Source organism: Mobula hypostoma, chromosome 9 (assembly GCF_963921235.1).
Source record: "Mobula hypostoma chromosome 9, sMobHyp1.1, whole genome shotgun sequence".
Classification (NCBI taxonomy): domain Eukaryota; kingdom Metazoa; phylum Chordata; class Chondrichthyes; order Myliobatiformes; family Myliobatidae; genus Mobula; species Mobula hypostoma.
In genome coordinates this window covers 100295506-100317254 of record NC_086105.1, presented here as the reverse complement: position 1 = coordinate 100317254, position 21749 = coordinate 100295506, and the positions used below count along the sequence as shown (strand labels likewise).

The window sequence follows — 21749 nt, the reverse complement described above, 5'->3', positions numbered from 1 at the left end:
AAAAAAAGTTATAGCTCATTATGTTTGTGCAAATTTCAGCTTTTGGAAATCAAAGGGCCAAAGTCACCATTTCCTCTCAGTACTTAAAGCTCATCTTATATGCCACATCCTGAAATGCTCAGCTCACTATAAATAGTTGTTATTTCCATATTGAAACTGCCATTATTACCCAGAAGAGAATTTAATAGCAAAATAATTACATTAAAACTCAGGAACAAACAATGAGAGAAGTGGTGAACGTTGCTCATCTGGACATTCCTGCCGAATTGGCGAGCTTACTCCAAGCTGCAGCAGGTAACCTTTTCAGCTGATCACTCACTGAATTTTTCAGCCTCTGTTGTTTCCTCTGTTTCACACTTGCTCACTTGCTCTCTCTCTGTCACTCTGCCTCTCTAATGGAAGTATTACACAGTAAACAAGTTTGATATGTCGACTGTAGCAAAAAGATTGCAGATACTGTATTCAGAAGGTGTGTAACTGGAAATTATGCCATTAAATTTCTTCCCACAATTTCTGGCAGCCATCCCTTAACCTGACTACCCCCAATCTCCCTACTACAGATTTCCCTCATCCCCCACTGAACCCTGAGGCCTCTGTTGGTCAGGGTCAACCAGGGAGTTTGTTTTCCTAGCTGCCTAGGTATGCAAGCCAGGGCAGTATAATATGGAGAGCAAGCTGTTACCCATGTGGCAAGTCTCCCCTCTCCAAGCATCAGATGAACCCAAAGGAATGGTAGGGACCAATACAGATTGGCACAAGCAGCGTCACAGGAGGTGCCAATCAGCATTGAACTCAATGTAAGACTGCCTTAGGGACTCCAGCTCTGGATTTTTCCCTCAGGTTTACTCCCGAAGCCTTTCCCATAAGTGGGTATGGCCACAAGGCTGCAGAGGTTTGAGATCAGAGTTTTCCTTCTAGATAAGCTGCCATGGCTGACGAGCCACATCTGCTTGAAGCGACTGGCATTAATGCGTCAGTAACCTGCCTTTTCCCCTTATGCTGTTAATGGAAACGGTTCCATCAGTTTAGTAGCTAAGCCATGCATGAAGGCCAGGAGCAGGAGTTGGTTGTCGGAGGCTATCTGAGATCCATACCACTGGGAACATTTAATAGGTAGTGGAAGCTTGTCCCCATGACCACCTCTGGCTATAACAACCTGAAGGAACCTGACAGCTGACTTTTGCTCCAACTCCTCTGTCAGTTGTTCTGCTCAACCTTTCTACTTATCAGTCAACTCTTCAGTTCCCTGAAGCTTCCCCCATCCCTGGTTGTTGCTCCACACTGAGTTTCCACACGTGCTGAGCTTTAGACTTACAATTCCATTCATCGACAAATAAACTCTTCTCGGGCTTCCAGCCAGGTACAAATATCGTTTATAACCATTTCGATGGCAAACTGTCATCTTCTTCAGGGATGATGCCTGGGCAAGTCTAGTCTGGTGGTGTTTATACCCACATAGTCCCTCCCTCCTGATTGGTTAGTGCTCATCCAATCTGGTTTCTGTTCTCCCACCTTGTTTCAAATTGAATTCCAGTTCTTACTTAGGGCGAGATCTTCGTCTTTGTTAAAATTCTTTTTCTCTAGTCTTATTTCAATGGTTTTCTTTACCAGGTGGTCCCAAGATCCATTGACATAGCACAGTAATCTTGTGCCATTGAAGTCAATTGTATGACCATTGCAAATGCAGTGTTCTACAGAAATAAATTGTAGGCAAGGTGGGAGAGCAGAAACCTGATTGGTTGAGGACTAACCAATCAGGATGGATGGAATACAGGGGTATAAATACCACCAGACTAGACTTACCGAGGCATCATCCCTGAAGTAGCTGGCAGAGTTTGTCATCGAAGTGTCGGTTATAATCAATACCCGTACCCAGCTGGAAGCCTGAGGGGAGTTTGTTCATCATATACACCAGGAAAGCACTAGATCCTTTTCCAATTCCTTTCAATCTTTCCAAATAGAATGATACCCTCAATCCCCATCTGGAAGTCACCCTAATGACAACGGACAGTCTAATAATCAGTGGTCTTCATTTTCTCTCTCAAACATTTATAATTGGGAAATCTAATCCAAGAGAAAGCTGTTCATGCTTTGATGATTTGTTTTGCAGTAAATAAAGAAATCCACTCAGATTGTATTCTACAGACTGAAATTCCTAAGGTGCATTTGGGGCTACAGTTAAAAATGCCTCTTGATATCAACAATTATCCTTTCTCCAGATTTGTACGGACCCACTTCAGGGTAGGTGAAGTGTGGAACATTTTGCAGGGTACAGATTACCGAACAAACTGTTCTTCCTATTCCCTCACTGGCACCTTCTTTTGTCTAGAACCAACTATTTGGAATGTTGACTACTCCACTGGAAGAAGCACTAACCCAAACCAAAGAGGACTTAAGGCAAGAAGCTGTCACAGTCTTCAAGCTGGTAAGGTCCAAAGAGCAGAACTATTTGTGTCCTTTATACCAATGCATAGAATGTGACCAATTAGTACAATTGCTCATTCCAGATCTCCACCTACTGCTCTCTGAAGCAGTTTTTGATATCAGTGTTGGTATTGGTTTATTATAGTCGCATAACAAAATATAATAAAAAAGCTTGTCTGGTATACTGTTCATACCGATCAAATTATTACATTGTGCTTTCAGGTAGAACAGTTCAAAGGGCATGGGGAGAAGGCAGGGGAGTGGGGATGACTGGAAAAATTGGATCAGCCCATGATTGAATGGTGGAGCAGACTCAAAGGGCCAAATGGCTGCCTTCTGCTCCTATATCTTATGGTTTTATGGTCTTTATAGAACAAGGTAAAAACCCAAACCTTCTGACAACCTGGCCCATCCTACTGGCAAGGAAGAGCCATCCAATCTTCCTGCCGACCAATGCTACAATCCATCCGAGTCTCCAATGGAATTCTAGACTTGCAGCAACAGGAGAGTGGCCTGTAATCCTGGACCGTAAAGGAAATCCTGCTCTCATTCAAGTTTATTGTCAATCAACTATGCTCATGTATACAGCTATATGAAACGTTGTTCCTCTGGGGTCAAGGTGTAAAACACTGTATATACAAGTCACAGTCAGAACATACAGATACAATCCCGTACACACAGTCACAGAATAAAACCAGCACAAGTCCCTGGGTGGCATAGCCTGAAGGCTGACAGGTTGACATAAAGTGCCAGGTGCATGTTTTATGTAAAAGTGTAAAATGTCACTGGCACCATTAAAATAAAACGAAACGGAGTATAAACATGTGAAACGGTAGCAATTAAAGGTGAAAAGTAAAAGACCAGGATTGGCATCTGGTGTGCTTTCAGTGCGATGTCTGGCACATTTGAGTGCACTAGGATTTCCAGACCTTCGTGCTTTCATTGGCCATTGCTCCTGGACCACTGAGAAGCTTTGTTCTTATTCTATGAATGATCAACACAATCTGTTTCCTGTATGCAACTACACATGTTTGCATAGGTGTGTCTGCTTATGTGTGGGCAGGTGTGTGTGAATGCCAGGTGGAAACAAGAAATCTGTTAAAAGTGCTTGCATACCTTTGTGTGTTTACACTGGTCTGATTGTGTACTAATTGTCTCCATACATTCACTTCTGTGGATGTGAGAATGTAAAGTAGGAGTAGTGAATGAACTCAACTTTTGGAATGTGTAGGGTCCAGGTATCTACTTTCTGCCTGTATTGTATTCTGTGATGCGTTTATTATGGTAACCTGTCACGTGGTTGGGGCTTGGCATGAGTATGGTTACATATTCACACTTTGTCATAGTTTAGTTTAGCCTAGTGGAGAGGGAGTGAGCCACGGGGAATGATTATTTTGTTGACTGCTAATTATGCTAATTAGCATTACTAATATCACTATTAGACCGCAAATTAGACCGTTATACCGCTAATTTAGTTTCGTTATTTGTTTTTAATCACTACAAGATCGTTCATCTTTGCTGGTTTTGTAATCAAGGATCAAACTTACCTTTCTCGATTTGGGAATTTGTTATTTTGGAAGCATGTCATAAGGTGTTGATTACCCTGGATGTAGTCACTCAGCAGCTTTGTTTGCTTTCGAGGAATTGCTCTAATATATTTATATGTGTCTATTCTGTACAGCTGGGTGTCAATGTCAGTTAAGAACCTGGCCACGCACTCACGAATGCACGGGGGTGGAGTACGGGGCTGAGAACGCAACCTTGTGGAGCACCAGTGTCGGGAATAACTGTGTCAGAGGTGTTGTGATCTGCTGGTCAGGGAGTCAAAGATCCAAGTGCAGAGGGAGGCATTGACTCACAAGGTCCAGTGTTCAACAATGAGTTTGCTTAGAATTATAATATTGAAGGCAGAGCTGTAGTCAATAAACAGGTTACCTGAAATAGGAGAATTCAGTATTCGCATTCTTGGGTCGTAGACTACCCTGGCACAATATGAGGTGCTGTTTTAGTTTGCATTTGGAGGTGGCCAAGAGTAGACAAGTTGATGTGGGAATAGCAAAGGGAATTAGGATGCCTAGCAACCAGGAGTTCCAGATGGCCACGTGGACAGAGCAGTCGCCTGGTCTGTTGGTGTTGTGTATTTAAGGTTTCAGTAATGTTCAAGTAACATTGTAAATATGCTGCTGATTCAGCATTCTCATTAGTTTAGATAATTCAATATGGGTTGTATATAAAAATACATGAATTGCATACGTCATGATGGCACCACAAAACACATGTGTGCCTCGCTTAAAATAAAGCGCTAAGTTAGACTAACATTTTGGATTCCTGTGCCCTCCTTTGAATTAGTTTAATGTTTTGAAGTTACAAAACATAACAGTTTTGGACTCACTGACTCAAATCATTTATGAAACTGCTCCTTGACTTCCAGTACTTGCTGAACTATGGTGCAGAGGAAGGACAAAGGAAGAGGGGTAGTGAGGAGAGGAAAAGGGAGAAGAGAGGAGGAAAGATGAGTGGCAAAGAAAGCTGATGGTAGAAGAAAGGAGATAAAAATGGGAGAATTTCAGTGACTGAGATTCCTTACAGTTTCTGCACTTGGCAAATTGCTCGGAACAGAACAGAATAATAATAGTATTCTTCTTTCAGATACTACGATTCATGGGGGACCCCCATCTGAACGGAGCTCAAGAAACTCTCTTTGGTAATTACATAACCCAAATAGGTTTGGCCAACTCCAGTCTCCGCAATGAAATCTTCGCTCAAATAGCCAATCAAGTGTGGAGAAACATCAATGATAAGAACGCAGAGAGAGGCTGGCTCTTAATGGCCACTTGTCTCAGTAGCTTTGCACCCTCTCCTATAATGGACAAATACCTTCTGAAGTGAGTATTCTGTGAGGTAGGTCAGTTCAAGCTAAGCCAGGCGTGCGGAATTATGTGTGATACCATTAAAGGCTAACCATATATATATATTTTTTGACAGTTCTGTCCCGGCAGCTCACCAAACCACTTTCTTGGTTGGTTCTATTTGCACTTTGCCCTTTGGTGTGTGCAGCCTTTTTAACTGGAGTTGCCAAGGCAAGTTTAATCCTGCCCTGTATGCATAGAGACACACTATCTGTAGTAACTTCTACTTTGAAAAGGCACACTCGACAACTTCATGCCAAAGAAACAACTTTATCTCGAACTTCAAAACCCTTACGCATATACAGAGGCTTTCACAACCCGTACAGCATGGCAAGCACACTATATACAAAACACACCAGAAGTAAAAAAGAATGGAAGTAGAACTGCACCCTCCCCCCCATTTTTCTAATTAGTATTAACTTACTTTTAATAATGCTCACATTACAACACTATCCATTTAGGGAAGGGACCACGTGGAGATCCTTCCAACTCTTAATAGAAAGCACTTAGGATCACTTTACTAACTACTCTATTTTAAAAATATTTTCCAAGCAAATATTGTTACATTTGTTGCTCTAAGTTTCAACATAGACAATGATCCTCATGCAGAAGAACCTGGAGCTCCTATGAAATACAATAAGCATTCATTGCTACAATATTCACAGATGAATAAATCGAGAACCAAGGGCGGATTAAAAGAACTGTTGCTGCTTTATTTCAGCTCATGGCAACTTAACTAATCATTTTTCCTTGTGTTCAAGAACCTCTTCCCAAACTTACTGTCCTCCTTCTTCCTGATCCTCCTCCTGTCCCAGTCTCCCACCATCCCATTCTCCACTTAGACACATCTCTTCCAGCTTCATTGGTCATTTACTTTACCTTATACTTTATGGTCGCCAAACAATTGATACTAGAGCGTGCAATCATCACAACGATATTTGATTCTGCTCTTCATCTGCCTGCCCTTTCAATGTTCAAAGTTCAAAGAAAAAATTATTATCGGAGTACATACATGTCACCACATAAAACCCTGAGATTCTTTTCCTGTGGGCATACTCAGCAAATCTATGAAACAGTAACTGTAAACAGGATCAATGAACAACAAACTGTGCAAATGCAAATATAAACAAATAGCGATAAATAACAAGCATGAAATAACAAGAGTCCTTAAATGAATGTAGTTATTCCTTTTTGTTTAAGAGCCTGATGGTTGAAGGGTAGTAACTGTTCTTGAACCCAGTGGTGTGAGTCCTGAGGCTCTTGTACCTTCATCCTGATGGCAGCCATGTTTAAAGAACGTGGCCTAGGTGCGGAGGATCTTTGATGATGGATGCTGCTTTTCTGTGGCAATGTTTCATGTAGATGTGCTCAATGGTTGGGAGGGTTTTATCCATGATGTACTGGGCGGAATCCATTACCTTTTGTAGGATTTTCCACTCAAAGGCATTGGTGTTCCCACACCAAGTGGAAATGCAGCTAGCCAGCACACTTTCCACCAGACATCCATATAGGTTTGCCTGGATTCCCCTGCCAAGCGCTACACTCCCTCTTAGCCCACTACCTCCCCTACCCAGTCTGCTGTTCCCCTTCCTCAGATTGCCCTGATCCATGGTAAGTGTTGTGTATTCAGGACTTACAGATACTGGAGATCATCCTCTGGTATAAACAGGAATGAGACAGGGACCGCAGACACCCATTGCCACTGTTGTTCCAAACCTGGGGTTCCCAGAATGGGTCCATGGACCCCGTTCTTAATGGCATTGGTCCCTACCGAGCATAAAAAAGGTTGGGAATCCCTGCTCTAGACCAAGGAAAGCAAGCATTTGAAACATAATAGGAGGTGGGTTCAACAGCTTGGAAAAGTATGGATAAAGTAAAGGGGAAGGAGAGAGAGGGGAGGTTACTAAAATCTCCAGCATGAAGAGTAAGACAGAAAGTTTAGAAAGGGATGAGAATTTAACTTAAGGCAACATGGAGACAAAATTGAGAAGGAGTGTGGTGAATACAGGACTGACAGTGTTATTTTTGAAAGCAAGCAGTATACAAAATAAAGTAGAACTTAATTAGGGCTGTCAACTTTCTCACTCCCAAATAAGGGACAACAGTAGCAGTCAAATATGGGACACTTGTGTTTACCCCGAGAAAGACTACCATGACCTTGAAGCCTTGCGTGGGCACCTGCGTGCACATTCTTGTATGTGCCGATTTTTTCTACAAATCGATTTTGGCTTAATCTTCCCGATTCTGATACACTGTACATACATTATTTCTACTTTATATATGCTGTGTATTTATCATGTCATTCCTGCTTTTACTATATGTTAGTGTTATTTTAGGTTTTATGTGTTATTGGTATGATTTGGTAGGTTATTTTTCGGGTCTGGGAATGCTCAAAAATTTTTCCCATATAAATTAATGGTAATTGATTCTTCGCTTTACGCCATTTCCGCTTACGAACGGTTTCATAGGAACACTCTACCTTAGCAGGGGAAATACAGGACGAGGGCGGTCCTGTATGGGACAAACCAATTTAGCACAATATACGGGATGTCCCGGCGAATACGGGACAGTTGGCAACCCTAAACTTAATCCACAGTTAGAAATTGGCAGGTGGGCATCACAGGGTCATGGTTGAAAAGATCACCACTGGGAGCTAAAGATTCAAGGACATATACATCCTGTCAAAAAGGAAGGCAGGTGAGCAGAGAGGGTGAGGTGACTGTTGGTAAAAGATATGAAATTAAATCCTTAGGAAGAAGTGACATGGGATAAGAAGATGTAGAATCCTTGTGGTTGGAGTTAGGAAACAGCAAGGGTAAAAAGATGAGAAAATCTGCAGATGCTGGAAATCCAAACAACACACACAAGCCAGGCAATGTCTATGAGCAGAGTAAACAGTCGAGGTTTTAGGCCGAGGCCCTTCATCAGGATTGGAAAAAAAGGTGAGACCTCAGGGCAAGAAGGTGGGGCGGGGGGGGAGGATGAAAGAAGTACAAGGTGGTAGGTGATAGGAGAAACCGGGAGAGGGGGAGGGGTGAAGTAAAGAGCTGGGAAGTGATTGGTACTATGAGTCATAGGGCAGCAGAGATCACAGAGCGGGAGCAGTGAGAGGGAGTTTCACTGAGGTCGAAGGTCAGAGAGCAGCAGAGATCACAGAGCAGGAGCAGTGAGAGGGAGTTTCACTGAGGTCGAAGGTCAGAGAGCAGCAGAGATCACAGAGCAGGAGCAGTGAGAGGGAGTTTCACTGAGGTCGAAGGTCAGAGAGCAGCAGAGATCACAGAGCGGGAGCAGTGAGAGGGAGTTTCACTGAGGTCGAAGGTCAGAGAGCAGCAGAGATCACAGAGCAGGAGCAGTGAGACGGGGTTTCACTGAACTCCCGTCAAAGGGAAGATCCTGATGGGAAGTATATACAAGCCTCTCAATAGATGCAACGTTCAGTACCCAAGCAACACACATCAAAGTTGCTGGTGAACGCAGCAGGCCAGGCAGCATCTCTAGGAAGAGGTACAGTCGACGTTTCAGGCTGAGACCCTTCATCAGGACCTCAGTACCCAAGATTGTTTAATGTAATTTCCTCTACACAGGTGTAAGGAAGAATAAATTAATTGTTACTCCAGATCTGATGAAGCAGAAATAACACACAAAAGATAAAGAACACAATAATATTAAAAGTACAATAAATATAAATATATAAGATAGCTTATATACATAGATTGACCCTATGTCCATAAAGTGGTGTTAGGCTGTACAGTATATAAGGCAACTGATTAAAAATACTGAAGTCGTGGTGGAGTTAGTGGGTGGAGGTGTTGATCAGCCTTACTGCTTGGGGAAAGTAACAATTTTTGGGTCTGGTGGTCTTTTCTCACTGTTACCATCAGGTAGGAGGTATAGGAGCCTGAAGGCACACACTCAACGATTCAGGAACAGGTTCTTCCCCTCTGCCATCCAATTCCTAAATGGACATTGAAGCTTTGGACACTACCTCACTTTTTAAAAAATATACAGTATTCCTGTTTTTTGCATGTTTTTAATCTAGTCAATATACGTATACTCTAATTGATTTACCTATTTATTTATTTCTCTATTCTATATTATGTATTGCATTGAACGGCTGCTGCTAAGTTAACAAATGTCACGTCACATGCCGGTGATAATAAACCTGATTCTGATTCTGATGTGGATGCGACAGGGACAAACAGTCCATGAGCAGGGTTGGTGGGATTCTTCATGATGTTACTGGCCTTTCTTCCAGCACCTTTCTGTGCATATATCCAGGATGATGGATACAAATTATTACAGGAGATAAAAGGGCAATGTTATGGGGTCATGGGGGATTTCAATATGCAGATAGATTGGAAAAATCATGTTGGTACTAGATCCCAAGAGAAGGATTTTGTGGAATGTCTACACGATGGATTTTAAGAGTGGGTTCTGGTTGAGCCCATTAGGGAAAAGGCAATTCTGGATTTGGCGTGCAGTGAACCAGATTTGATTGGGGAGCTTAACGATTCAAAGTGCATTTATTATCAAAGAATGTATAAATTATACAACCTTGAGATTTGTGTGCTTACAGGCAAAGCAAGGAACCCAAAAGAGCCCAATTAAAAAAAAAAGACCAACCCCCCAGTTCCCAGAGAGAGAGAGAAAAAAAACAAAACATATCATGCATACAACAGAAACGAGCAACAACAGCATTCCAAGCCAAATTGGGTCCTTAGATCCAAATCCCTGGAGCATCTCGGAGTAGGCCCGAAGCCTTTCCAGTCTACCTGGTCCGGCATTTAGGTTGTCCAACCAGCATATTGTACCTCGCATTAGGACCTGGGCCTCGCCGTGGCAAATTATTCCGGGCCTAGAACACACCGCCCAGCGATTCGCTGAGGACCTGGGTTTTGCCGCCAAAGAAGCGGTTCTTGACCTCTGCAAATTGGCTTGGTGCTTAGTGCATTCCACACTCACACCCAGCCCAGCTGGACAGGTGTCGGAACTCCTTCGTCCCGTCTTCTCCTCTCCAAATCATTCACTCCAACTCCAAGTGCCTCAATCGTACAGCGCACCAGCAGGGCACATCTCTCGAATTCACTTTGTCCTCACCCGCCTCTTCATTGTTTGCCGTGATAATTTACCATAATTCACTTCAGAAAAAGAGTTATTAATAATGTTTTTAATCAAATTCCTTTGCTTCAGTAAGCTGTCGCACGTATTCAGTAGCACCATTTTAAACCGGATCCTTAGGGAAAGGAATCCTGAGGAGGCAATGATCATAATATGAAAGAATTCACCCTCTAGTTTGAGAGGGAGAAGCTATCGCTATCACTGTTAAGGAAAGATAACTGCAGAGGCATGAGAGAGAGGAGCTGGCCAAAGTTGATTGGAAGGGGACACTAGCAGGAATGATGGCAGAATTGCAATAGCTGGAGTTTCTGGGGACAATTCAGAAGGTGCAGGATAGACACATCTCAAAGAAGAAAAAACATTCGAAAGGGAGGATAAGGCAACCGTGGCTGACAAAAGAAGTCAAAGACAGCACGAAAGCAAAAGAGAGGGCATACAATATAGCAAAAATTAGTGGGAAGCTGGAGAATTGGGAGACTTTTAAAAACCAACAGAAGGCAACTAAAAAAAGTAATAAGGAGAGTAGAGATGAAATATGAAGGTAAGCTAGCCAATAATATAAAATAAGACAGCAAAAGATTTTTCAGGTATATGAGGAGTAAAAGAGAGGCAAGAGTGGACATTGGACTGCTGGAAGATGACATTAGAGAGGTAGTAATGCGGAAGAAAGTAATGGCAGGTGAAATGAATAAGTCTTGCATCAGTCTTCACTGTGGAAAACGTCAGCAACGTGCCAGAATTTCGAGAGTATCAGGAGGCAGAAGCGAGTGCTGTTGCTATTACTAAGGAGCAGGTGCTTGGGAACCTGAAAGGACTGAAAGCACAGTAGATAAATCACCTGGACTAGATTGACAGTATTCCAGGATTCTGAAAGAGGTGGCTGAGGATATTGTGGAGGCATTAGTTGTGATCTTTTAAGAATCTCTAGATTCTGGAATACTGGCCAGCGGAACACTGACATCTGCACCAGGCCTCCAGGCAAGTGGTCCCGGATTCAAATCTGGCCAACTCCTTGCACATTTTCCATCCATGCTGGGTTGAGCATCGAGCTAGCAACTCGGCCTAGTAAAATACAGCTAAGATGCTAAAAGACAGCAAGGTTGTTGCCCAGGGTTGCCAACTGTCCCATATTAGCTGGGACATCCCGTATATTGGGCTAAATTGGTTTGTCCCATACAGGACCGCCCTTGTCCTGTATTTCCCCCGCTAAGGTAGAGCGTTCCTATGAAACCGTTTGTAAGCGGAAATGGCGTAAAGCGAAGAATCAATTACCATTAATTTATATGGGAAAAATTTTTGAGCGTTCCCAGACCCAAAAAATAACCTACCAAATAACACATAAAACCTAAAATAACACCAACATACAGTAAAAGCAGGAATGATATGATAAATACACAGTCTATATAAAGTAGAAATAATGTATTAACAGAATCGGGAAGATTAAGCAAACTGAAAAATTTGTAGAAAAAAATTGGCACGTACACGCATGCGCACACAGGTGCCCGCGCAAGGCTTCATAGTCATGGTAGTCTTTCGCGGGGGAAACACAAGTGTCCCGTATTTGACTGCTACTTTTGTCCCTTATTTGGGAGTGAGAAAGTTGGCAACCCTATTGTTGCCTGATGCACCAGAAGGAGTGGAAAGGATCAACAAGATTCTGGAACAGTTCTGGAGGACTGGAAAATCGCAAATGTCACTCCACTCTTTAAGAAGGGAAGGAGGCAAAACACAGGAAATTATAGGCCAGTTAGCCTAACCTCAGTGGTTGGCAAAATGTTAGAGTCCATTATTAAGGATGAGATTTCAGGATACTTGGGAGAATATGATAAAAAATGCCGAAGTCAGCATGGTTCCTTCTGGAGAAATCTTACCTGACATATCTGTTGGGATTCCTTGAGGAAATTACAGGCAGGATAGACAAAGAAGAGTCAATGGATGTTGTTTACTTGGATTTTCAGAGGCCTTTGACAAGGTGCTGCACAAGAGGCTGCTAAACAAGTTAGGAGCCCATGGTATTACAGGAAAGATACTAGCATGGATAGAAGATTGGCTGACTAGCAGAAGGCAAAGAGTGGGACTAAAAGGGGCCTTTTCTGGTTGATTGCCAGTGACTAACAGTGTTCCACAGGGATCAGTTGGGTCCTAATTCTGCTCCTATGACTTGTGGTGTTACAGAAACATAAATTAAGGATGGTTGGTGCGTGGCCAAGTGTTAATGGTGTCTGTCTAGTGATCTGAAGGTTGCTAGTTCGAGCCTCAGCTTAACCACAGATTGCTCTGCGACGACACCGGTGCCAAGCTGTATCGGCCCTAGTGCCCTTCCCTTGGACAACATTGGTGGCGTGGAGAGGGGAGACTTGTAGCATGGGCAACTGCTGGTCTTCCATACAACCTTGCCCAGGCCTGTGCCCTGGAAACCTTCCAAGGCACAAATCCGTGGTCTCACGAGACTAACGGATGCCTGAAAAAAATTAAAGATGAAAATGCATGATTTAATTCCTTCTCTTCCTGTTTTTATTCACCAGATTTGTGTCAGATTATGGTTACAATGGATACAAGTCAGTATGTCAGCATAAGTTACTACAAGCAATGCATAAGGCTAGGTATGGCCCTGAGGGAGCCAGAGGCTATCCGCCATGCCTGCTGGAGTGGACAGGCAACAGGAGGAAGGCTAACATTGCAATAGAGGTATCCTGCTTTGATGGTGAGCAAAGATTCTCCAAACTGAATCGAATCACTTGATAGTCTCAAATCCACTTACACAGCAAGCACAAATTTCAACCCCACTCTTTTCTTACACCACTGTCCCTTTAATATCCAACTTTATGTTCCTTGTAATCCAATCATCCTAGACACTGCCTCTCTTCATTCCCTGTACAGTGTACAATTCCATCCAATCTAACTGGGTGTCCCCTGGCGATACCCACTTTCCTTAGCCTTTAATATTTTGTTCCCTTGCTGCATTAACCTACTAATATCTTACCCTGTTTTCATTATTCATTGCCTTTAATATCCCACACAGTCAAATTACACTCATCTCATACCCACTTGCATGTTTAAATATCACATTTAGTTAATGCTATTCATCCCTCACTCACCCTCAGAATTCCAGCTCGGTGGGTAAAGGACCTCACCTTGTAGCTCTCTCACCACTTAATACCCTGCCCGGACCACGTTCTCCACTTCACTCCCCATCTCTCAAATACTACAACCAGTCCAATCCCATTCCTCAATATCCCTCACAGCAAATCACAGGCTTGATCCTCGTTCAAACACTACACTATCCCAACAAGTCAGACAGCATCAGGGCCTTGGGGTGGGGGGGGGGTGAGGGATGCTCCATCAAGACTGGAAAGCTGAGAGAATCAGTGCAGAACGGAGGAGGGATGGAGAGAACAAAGCAAATATCTTTTATTGGAGAACCGACAAAACTTTTATATATTGGCAGTTGACAGATGAGAAAATAAATAAAGGAACAGATTGTAACTGAAAAATCCACCATCTCCCGAGGGGGAAAGTCGGGGAAATTCTCAAATTCAAGACTGCATCTCAGGGGAAGCCTACAGCTCAGAGGAAGATGAGATTCTGTTCCTCATGTTTCTGTTGACCAAGCAACAGCGTAGGGGGCCAAAGACATGTTGGAGTGCGAGTGACACAATATTTTGTTTCTTGTTTTGAATTTCCAGCACCTGCAATATTCTATTCAAAATCCCAGTTACACCAATTCCAGGTTCCCTTCCCTATGTCTTCCTAGTCTACTAATTGCTTTAATATTTCAATCTATCAATCTATCTAAATACATCACTGTACACACCTTGTCTAATCTCATCCTTCCTTCCATCACCGCCCATTTTCCATCACCACATCTAGTTTTCCTTACTTTGTCTCTTCAAAATCTCTGCAACAGTCTATTCCCACTATCCCCTCATTCCCCATTTCAATTGACAGCCATGATTTGATATCACTTTTCTTTTCTCAAAAAATATTTCTTTGGAACATTTTCTGCTCATTCAGCTTTTCTTAACTGAGTTACATCAAGTTCTCATCAGTCTTGATAGGCACTACACAGGAAGTAATCAGGCATGTCAGTCCTCGGCCTCCTCTACTGTCACAATGAGGCCACACTCAGGTTGGAGGAGCAACACCTTATATTCCGTCTGAGTAGCCTCCAACCTGATGGCATGAACATTGATTTCTCGAATTTTTGGTAATTGTTACCCCCACCCCTTTACCATTCTCCATTCATGCTTCCCTCTCTCACCTCATCTCCTTACCTGCCCATCACCACCCTCTCATGCTCCTTCCCCTTTCCTTTCTTCCTTGGCCTTCTGTCCTAATCTATCAGATTCCCCCTTCTCCAGCCCTGTATTTCTTTCCCAGCTCTTCACTTCACCCCTCTCCCTCCCCCCCCATGTTCACCAATCACCGACCACCTTGTACTCTTCCTCCCCTCCCCTCACCTTCTTACTCCGACTTGTCATCTGTTTTTTCCAATCCTGATGAAGGGCCTCGGCCCGAAACGTTGCCTGTACTCTTTTCCATAGACGCTGCCTGGCCTGCTGAGTTCCTCCAGCTTCTTGCGTGTGTTGCTTTGGATTTCCAGCATCTGCAGATTTTCTTGTGTTTGGGAAGAAATAATTCTCCCAAGTCTTGATAATTCTCTGTATAAAAACCTTGCCTGATAAAGTCTGATGAATTTATCCTGAATCTTACTGCTCGAAGTAGCATTTCTTTGTTTTTGTGCACCACATCAAGTTCCTTATCATTCTGAACATTTATCCAATCTAAATGAAGCATAAGATGTAAACAAATTGTCAGCAAATTAAGCGTCTCCCTGTATATTTCTTGCAGGCAAGAATTTTCTGTGTCCAGTGAATTCCTGGACTACGGGAGAGGAACTGGGACAAGATCTCTTGCGGCACAGGTGATTTCAGAGTCAGCAAAGGAAATAGAAAATGGCAACGATTTGCTCTTATTGGACTTTATAGTGGAGAAATTACTTCTAAAGTAGAAGGTTTATGTGTGCTGTGCAGTTGAATTTCTATGAAAAGATATCAGGTGTAAAATCTATTTACTTTAGACTAAGCAAAGTTTCGTGATAATATGAAATCTGCTGCAAAATACTGTTCCTTCAGATGATGAATCAGTGATCCTCCGTATTCAGCATCACTTGGAGAAGCTCTGAGTTTAAAGGCATGGTTGGGGGACTTCAGTGGGTGCCTATAATTTTAAAGGACTAAATTGACCGAGTAACACACACAAAATGCTGGATGAACCCAGCAGATCAGGCAGATCTATGGAAGGAAAAATGCAGTCAATGGTTCGGGTTAAGACACTTCATCAGGAATTCACAGATACTGTCTGACCTGTGGGGTTCCTCCAGCACTGCTCTGGACTTCCTGCATCTGCAAAATCTCTTCTGTTTATGAATTGACTGAGTCTAGGGTCAAAGACTGAGTGAGGGACATATCTGCTAGAGTGGATCTATGGCAGATGTTGAGTGACCAATGCCTACTTGCTCTCATCTTCACTTTTCTTCCTGTTGTGAATGCATTCGTTCATGATGGTTTAAGTAACCATGACAAAATCCTTGTAGAGCCAAAATTCTGAATTCATTTAGAGAACATTCAGTTTTACCAGGATGCTGGCTGGACTTAAGGATCTAAGTTAAGGAAAAAGTTTGAGCAGTCTGGAACTTTATTGCTTGGGGCGTAGGAGAAGGAGGGCAATATCACAGAGATGTGTAAAATCATAAAGGGCACCGATAGGGTGAATACACTTTTCCCAGGGTTGTGGAAGCAAGAACTGAAGAACATACGTTTAAGATGAAAGGGGAAAGCTTTTATAGGAGCCCAAGGGTCAACTTTTTCATTCAGATGGTGGTCATACCATGTAAGAAGTGAGAAGCCAGGGGAAGTGGTTGGGGCAGATGCGTTAACAACATTCAAAAGGTACTTGGACAGGAAAGGTTTAGAGCAGGGGTTCCCCCTCGGTTAACGGTAGGAGTTCATTGCATAAAAAAGGCTGGGAATGCGTGGTTTAGAGGGATATAGACTAAACACAGGCAAGTGAGACTAGAATAGATGGACACCTTGGTCATCATGGACCAGTTGAGCCAAAGGGCTTGTTTCGATTCTGTAGTTCTGTAAGATTCTTTGCTGTGTGGCACTGTCGTCGTGCTAAAGTGAACAAACCTTGCGCTCAGCATGTTTAAGAGTGAGGCGTCAATCTGGCAAAATGCAACACAAGACTACGTGCATTTAAACAGCAAAAGCAGCTTGCGAAGGACAAAGACAAGTGAATTGCCCAGCCTCTAGATCAGATCAAAGTTCTGTGACCTTGGCAATATCTAGTCATAAATAGAAAAGTTCACAGCTTAAGGAAGAAGTAGGTCAAAAAACATTTCTACCTTTAACGATGGCAGAGTCTATTGTGTGGAATGCCAGTGACAATATTGAAACATCTGCAGCTGTCTTCCCCAGAGTGCTTAGTGGATGAACTATCTTGGCTTCTTCCAGGGATCTTCACCATCATAAAGCTAAAGTGAGTCTTTGGCAGATGTTGTGCAGACCTATGAGAGAAGAAAATATACGTACTTGACCTCATCGTTTTTCTAACTGATGTGGATACATCTGTCCATTGGTTTGAGGAGCCACTGCAAATCCTTGTAGAGCAAGAATTCTGAATTCACATAGAGACAGGCTTTAGTGCCCACCGCACTCTGCCTTTGGCAAGGATCAGATGTTCTGGAAACACCTTTTCTATTTAGCTGTTGCCATTCATGACAAGATGTTTCAAGACTATAGGATTTTCTTCAACATTTCATTTCAGGTTGTAGTAAGTAGAGATTGAATGTGCCTGATACACCACACTATGGAACTCTGTGGAACAGCCTTAACTAGAAGGCAGCTCGTCACCTCTTTCCCAGAGTAATTAAGAAGGCTAAATGATACTTTGCAAACATCACCAAATCCCAAAAAAGTGAATAAAAAGAGACGACCATTGAAGGTTACACTTACAGAAACAGTCTCTCTGAGATATTCTGTACAAACACAGAAACATACAGAAAAAAAAGAACAAAATACAGAGACAAGCAAAGTAGGTGCATGTACGCACACACACACACACACAGCAGGAATACCATATTATCATATATGCAGAAATAAAAAAACTCAGAAGCACACTGACTTAGAGAAAGCACAGGCCCACAAACAGGAAAGTATGCACACACAGAATACACACATACATACTAAAGTTGGCAAAAATATGCACAAAAACATACAGATGCACAAACATAAATATACACAAAAACATCTAGTAGGTGCAGAATAATAAAACTAAACATTGAAGCTCACACACAAAGAGAAACACAGAGATACCAGCACATAAATATAAGAAGATACACAGTCCTGCACAGAGACACATTCAAGCACATAAAAACAAGTCCATCCACATATGTGAGCACATTTAGACACACAGAATTCATGATGCAATGTTTTTGATTGCAGAGATGTTACAGAAGGCTGGCGAGGTTGGACTGTGGCAAGAAAGGATAAAGGCGCATGGACTGAGCTTGGTGGTCACGACTATGTAATGGACTTGGTGTCTGACCTAGAACTCCCCACAGATTTTCCGAGGCAAAAATCCTTCTTTATGATTTCTTCTGAGGGAAAGACAAGAAGCCGGAAGAGTCGAAACGTGTGGGTATTTGTTGGACATCTGCTGAGCACTGCCTTCTCCAGGATTATGGAATTAGTTTAAATCCCTTTATGGCTGTGATATACAAACAGGATAACATTCCTTTTGAAGGCAACACAATTAGGGGCTTTTATATTGGGCTTATTGAGTCTTGCTGAGTTCTGTGAACAGTCTTTGCATGCCCAATAAAGTCAGAATCAGGTTTATTATCACCGGCAGGTGATGTGAAATTTGTTAACTTAGTAGCAGCAGTTCAATGAAATTCATGGTATAGTATAGAAGAAAAAAAGTAATAATGAATAAATAAATCTTATTCGGTATACTTTATACAGTATACATATATTAAATAGATTAAAAATCGTGCAAAAACAGAAATACTGTATATTAAAAAAAAGTGAGGTAGTGTCCAAGGGTTCAGTGTCCATTTAGGAATCGGATGGCAGAGGGGAAGAAGCTGTTCCTGAATCACTGAGTGTGTGCCTTCAGGCTTCTGTACCTCCTACCTGATGGTAACAGTGAGAAAAGGACATGCCCTGGGTGCTGGAGGTCCTTAATAATGGACATTGCCTTTCTGAGACACCGCTCCTTGAAGATGTCCTGGGTACTATGTAAGCTAGTACCCAAGATGGAGCTGACTAGATTTACAACCATCTGCAGCTTCTTTCAGTCCTCTGCAGTAGCCCCCTCCCACCCCTCACCCCTGTCATGCAGCCTGCCATGACATACCAATTCTTCTGCAGTACCTTCAATTTTCCACACAGTCTTAACATTAAGATCCATAATGAAATACATACGTAGTGGCAGGTAGACTGTAAAGGGAAACTGGAAATGTTCTGAGTGAGTACTTTCATGTGCCAGAGAACTTTTGCAGCTTTGTTGACTGGAAAGGGACTCTGGCGGGAAAGACGGCAGAGCAGCAGTGGCTGGAGTTTATGCGAGAAGTGAGGAAGGTGCAAGACAGGTACATTCCAAAAAAGAAGAAATTTTTGAATGGAAAAAGGATGCAACCGTGGTTGACAAGAGAAGTCAAAGCTAAAGTTAAAGCAAAGGAGAGGGCATACAAGGAAGCAAACATTAGTGGGAAGACAGAGGATTGGGAAGTTTTTAAAAGCTTACAAAAGAAAACTAAGAAGGTCATTAAGAGGGAAAAGATTAACTATGAAAGGAAGCCAGCAAATAATATCAAAGAGGATACTAAAAGCTTTTTCAAGTATATAAAGAGTAAAAGACAGGTGAGAATAGATATAGGACCGATAGAAAATGATGCTGGAGAAATTGTAATGGAGGATAAGGAGATGGCGGAGTAACTGAACAAGTATTTTGCATCAGTCTTCACTGAGGAAGACATCAGCAGTATACTGGACACCCAAGGGTGGCAGGGAAGAGAAGTGTGTGCAGTCACAATTACGACAGAGACAGTACTCAGGAAGCTGAATAGTCTAAAGGTAGATAAATCTCCTGGACCAGATGGAATGCACCCTCGTGTTCTGAAGGAAGTAGCTGTGGAGATTGCGGAGACATTAGCGATGATCTTTCAAAAGTCGATAGATTCTGGCATGGTTCTGGAGGACTGGAAGATTGCAAATGTCACTCTGCTATTTAAGAAGGGGGCAAGGAAACAAAAAGGAAATTATAGACCTATTAGCTTGACATCGGTGGTTGGGAAGTTGTTGGAGTTGATTGTCAAGGATGAGGTTACAGAGTACCTGGAGGCATATGACAAGATAGGCAGAACTCAGCATGGATTCCTTAAAGGAAAATCCTGCCTGACAAACCTATTACAATTTTTTGAGGAAATTACAAGTAGGCTAGACAAGGGAGATGCAGTGGATGTTGTATATTTGGATTTTCAGAAGGCCTTTGACAAGGTGCCACACATGAGGCTACTTAACAAGATAAGAGCCCATGAAATTACGGGAAAGTTACATACGTGGATAGAGCGTTGGCTGATTGGCAGGAAACAGAGAGTGGGAATAAAGGGATCCTATTCTGGTTGGCTGCCAGTTACCAGTGGTGTTCCACAGGGGTCCGTATTGGGGCCGCTTCTTTTTACATTGTACATCAACGATTTGGATTATGGAATAGATGGCTTTGTGGCTAAGTTTGCTGACAATACGAAGGTAGGTGGAGGGGCCAGTAGTGCTGAGGAAACAGAGAGTCTGCAGAGAGACTTGGATAGATTGGAAGAATGGGCAAAGAAGTGGCAAATGAAATACAATGTTGGAAAGGGTATGGTTATGCACTTTGGCAGAAGAAATAAACGGGCAGACTATTATTTAAATGGGGAAAGAATTCAAAGTTCTGAGATGCAAAGGGACGAGTATCTGAGTAGCCAGGGCATCAAAGGTTATGGTGAGAAGGCGGGGGAGTGGGACTAAATGGGAGAATGGATCAGCTCATGATAAAATGGCGGAGCAGACTCGATGGGCTGAATGGCCTACTTCTGCTCCTTTGTCTTATGGTCTTATGGTCTTATGATCTTTATGACCCACCAGGAAGGCAGGCTGTCTGATTGCTGCCGGGACTGGGTAAAAGTTTAGATGCATGTCCAGTAACAAGTCTTTATTCCTGCTTAGTGTTTTTGGCCATGGTTTTGACTCGGATGAAGATATTCCTTCGCCCCCTGTCACCCAGGCACCCATCTTTGTGCCGGACTCAGACAGATATATCACAGGATCCATTAGACAAGGTGAGATCGCTCAATCTGAGTTTTAGAATAAAAGTCACTAAAAAAATGTGAAATTTACTCTCTAAGGCTTGAAACTGAGCATTAATGCTTTGACAATTTTTGCTGTGATTACTCATGACTATCTTTGCTAGGCTGAATAATATTTTCATGGGGATTATTACCCCAGTAATTACACCTCATGATGATTTTGAGTTTACTACTCAGTAATTATTGCTCGCAGAAATGATTTTGACTGTTGTTTTTGTGTTTGAAGTAGTTGTCCTTGAAATATTTTGCCTTCTTGTCTTCAGTAGATTCTGGTGCCTTCAATGAAGGTCGATCTCAGAAAGGACTTGATCGCTATCTTGATAGCTTGTTTGATCCTGTTTTATCTTATGAAAATGGGGTAAGGAAAGTCATGCATATCCTAACAGGATCCACCTCATCAGTTACATTAGATGCTTCTTTCTGACAAGTAATAATGCGTTGATATTGGGTAAGACGATAGTTTGCAGAGATCATGACTAAGCTGTGGCATGGAAAATCCTCCAACAAGGTTAACACTTGAAAGGAATTTTAACACAAAGAAGTCAGGAATGGAATTCCAGCAGAATAACTTCTTTATCTTTTATTTAAGAATAATAATTGGATGAGGTACAAATTCTAAAACCATAGAATACTACAGAGAGAAATTGGTGTTGCGGTTACAGCAAAGATCCAGACTATTCCACATCCGAGAACAGCATTATGCTTATCCCTAGTCTTTGCAACAACAATTCAAAATTATCCCTAAGCTGCCTCATACTTTTGTATATTCAATGTTGTTTTGGAAGTTTTCATGTCACCACTGTGTGGGGGATATCCCAATATCCTGAAGGGGTTTTTACCCATGTATTCTGGAGGGTATTTATGTGCTCCGAGTATGTTGTACG

At 42.4% G+C, this 21749-nt stretch overlaps 1 protein-coding gene across 1 annotated transcript in view; it reads left to right on the top strand.

The window, feature by feature from the left end:
• myo15aa (myosin XVAa) overlaps positions 1-21749 on the top strand; it is a 215240-nt gene that overhangs the window by 51702 nt on the left and 141789 nt on the right. Inside the window, exons 24-31 of the mRNA XM_063059557.1 lie at positions 213-294; positions 2111-2241; positions 2330-2425; positions 5074-5309; positions 12977-13155; positions 15303-15375; positions 17960-18155; positions 21095-21222. Of these exons, the coding sequence (XP_062915627.1) occupies positions 213-294; positions 2111-2241; positions 2330-2425; positions 5074-5309; positions 12977-13155; positions 15303-15375; positions 17960-18155; positions 21095-21222 (1121 nt within the window). The remainder of the gene's footprint in view (positions 1-212; positions 295-2110; positions 2242-2329; positions 2426-5073; positions 5310-12976; positions 13156-15302; positions 15376-17959; positions 18156-21094; positions 21223-21749) is intronic.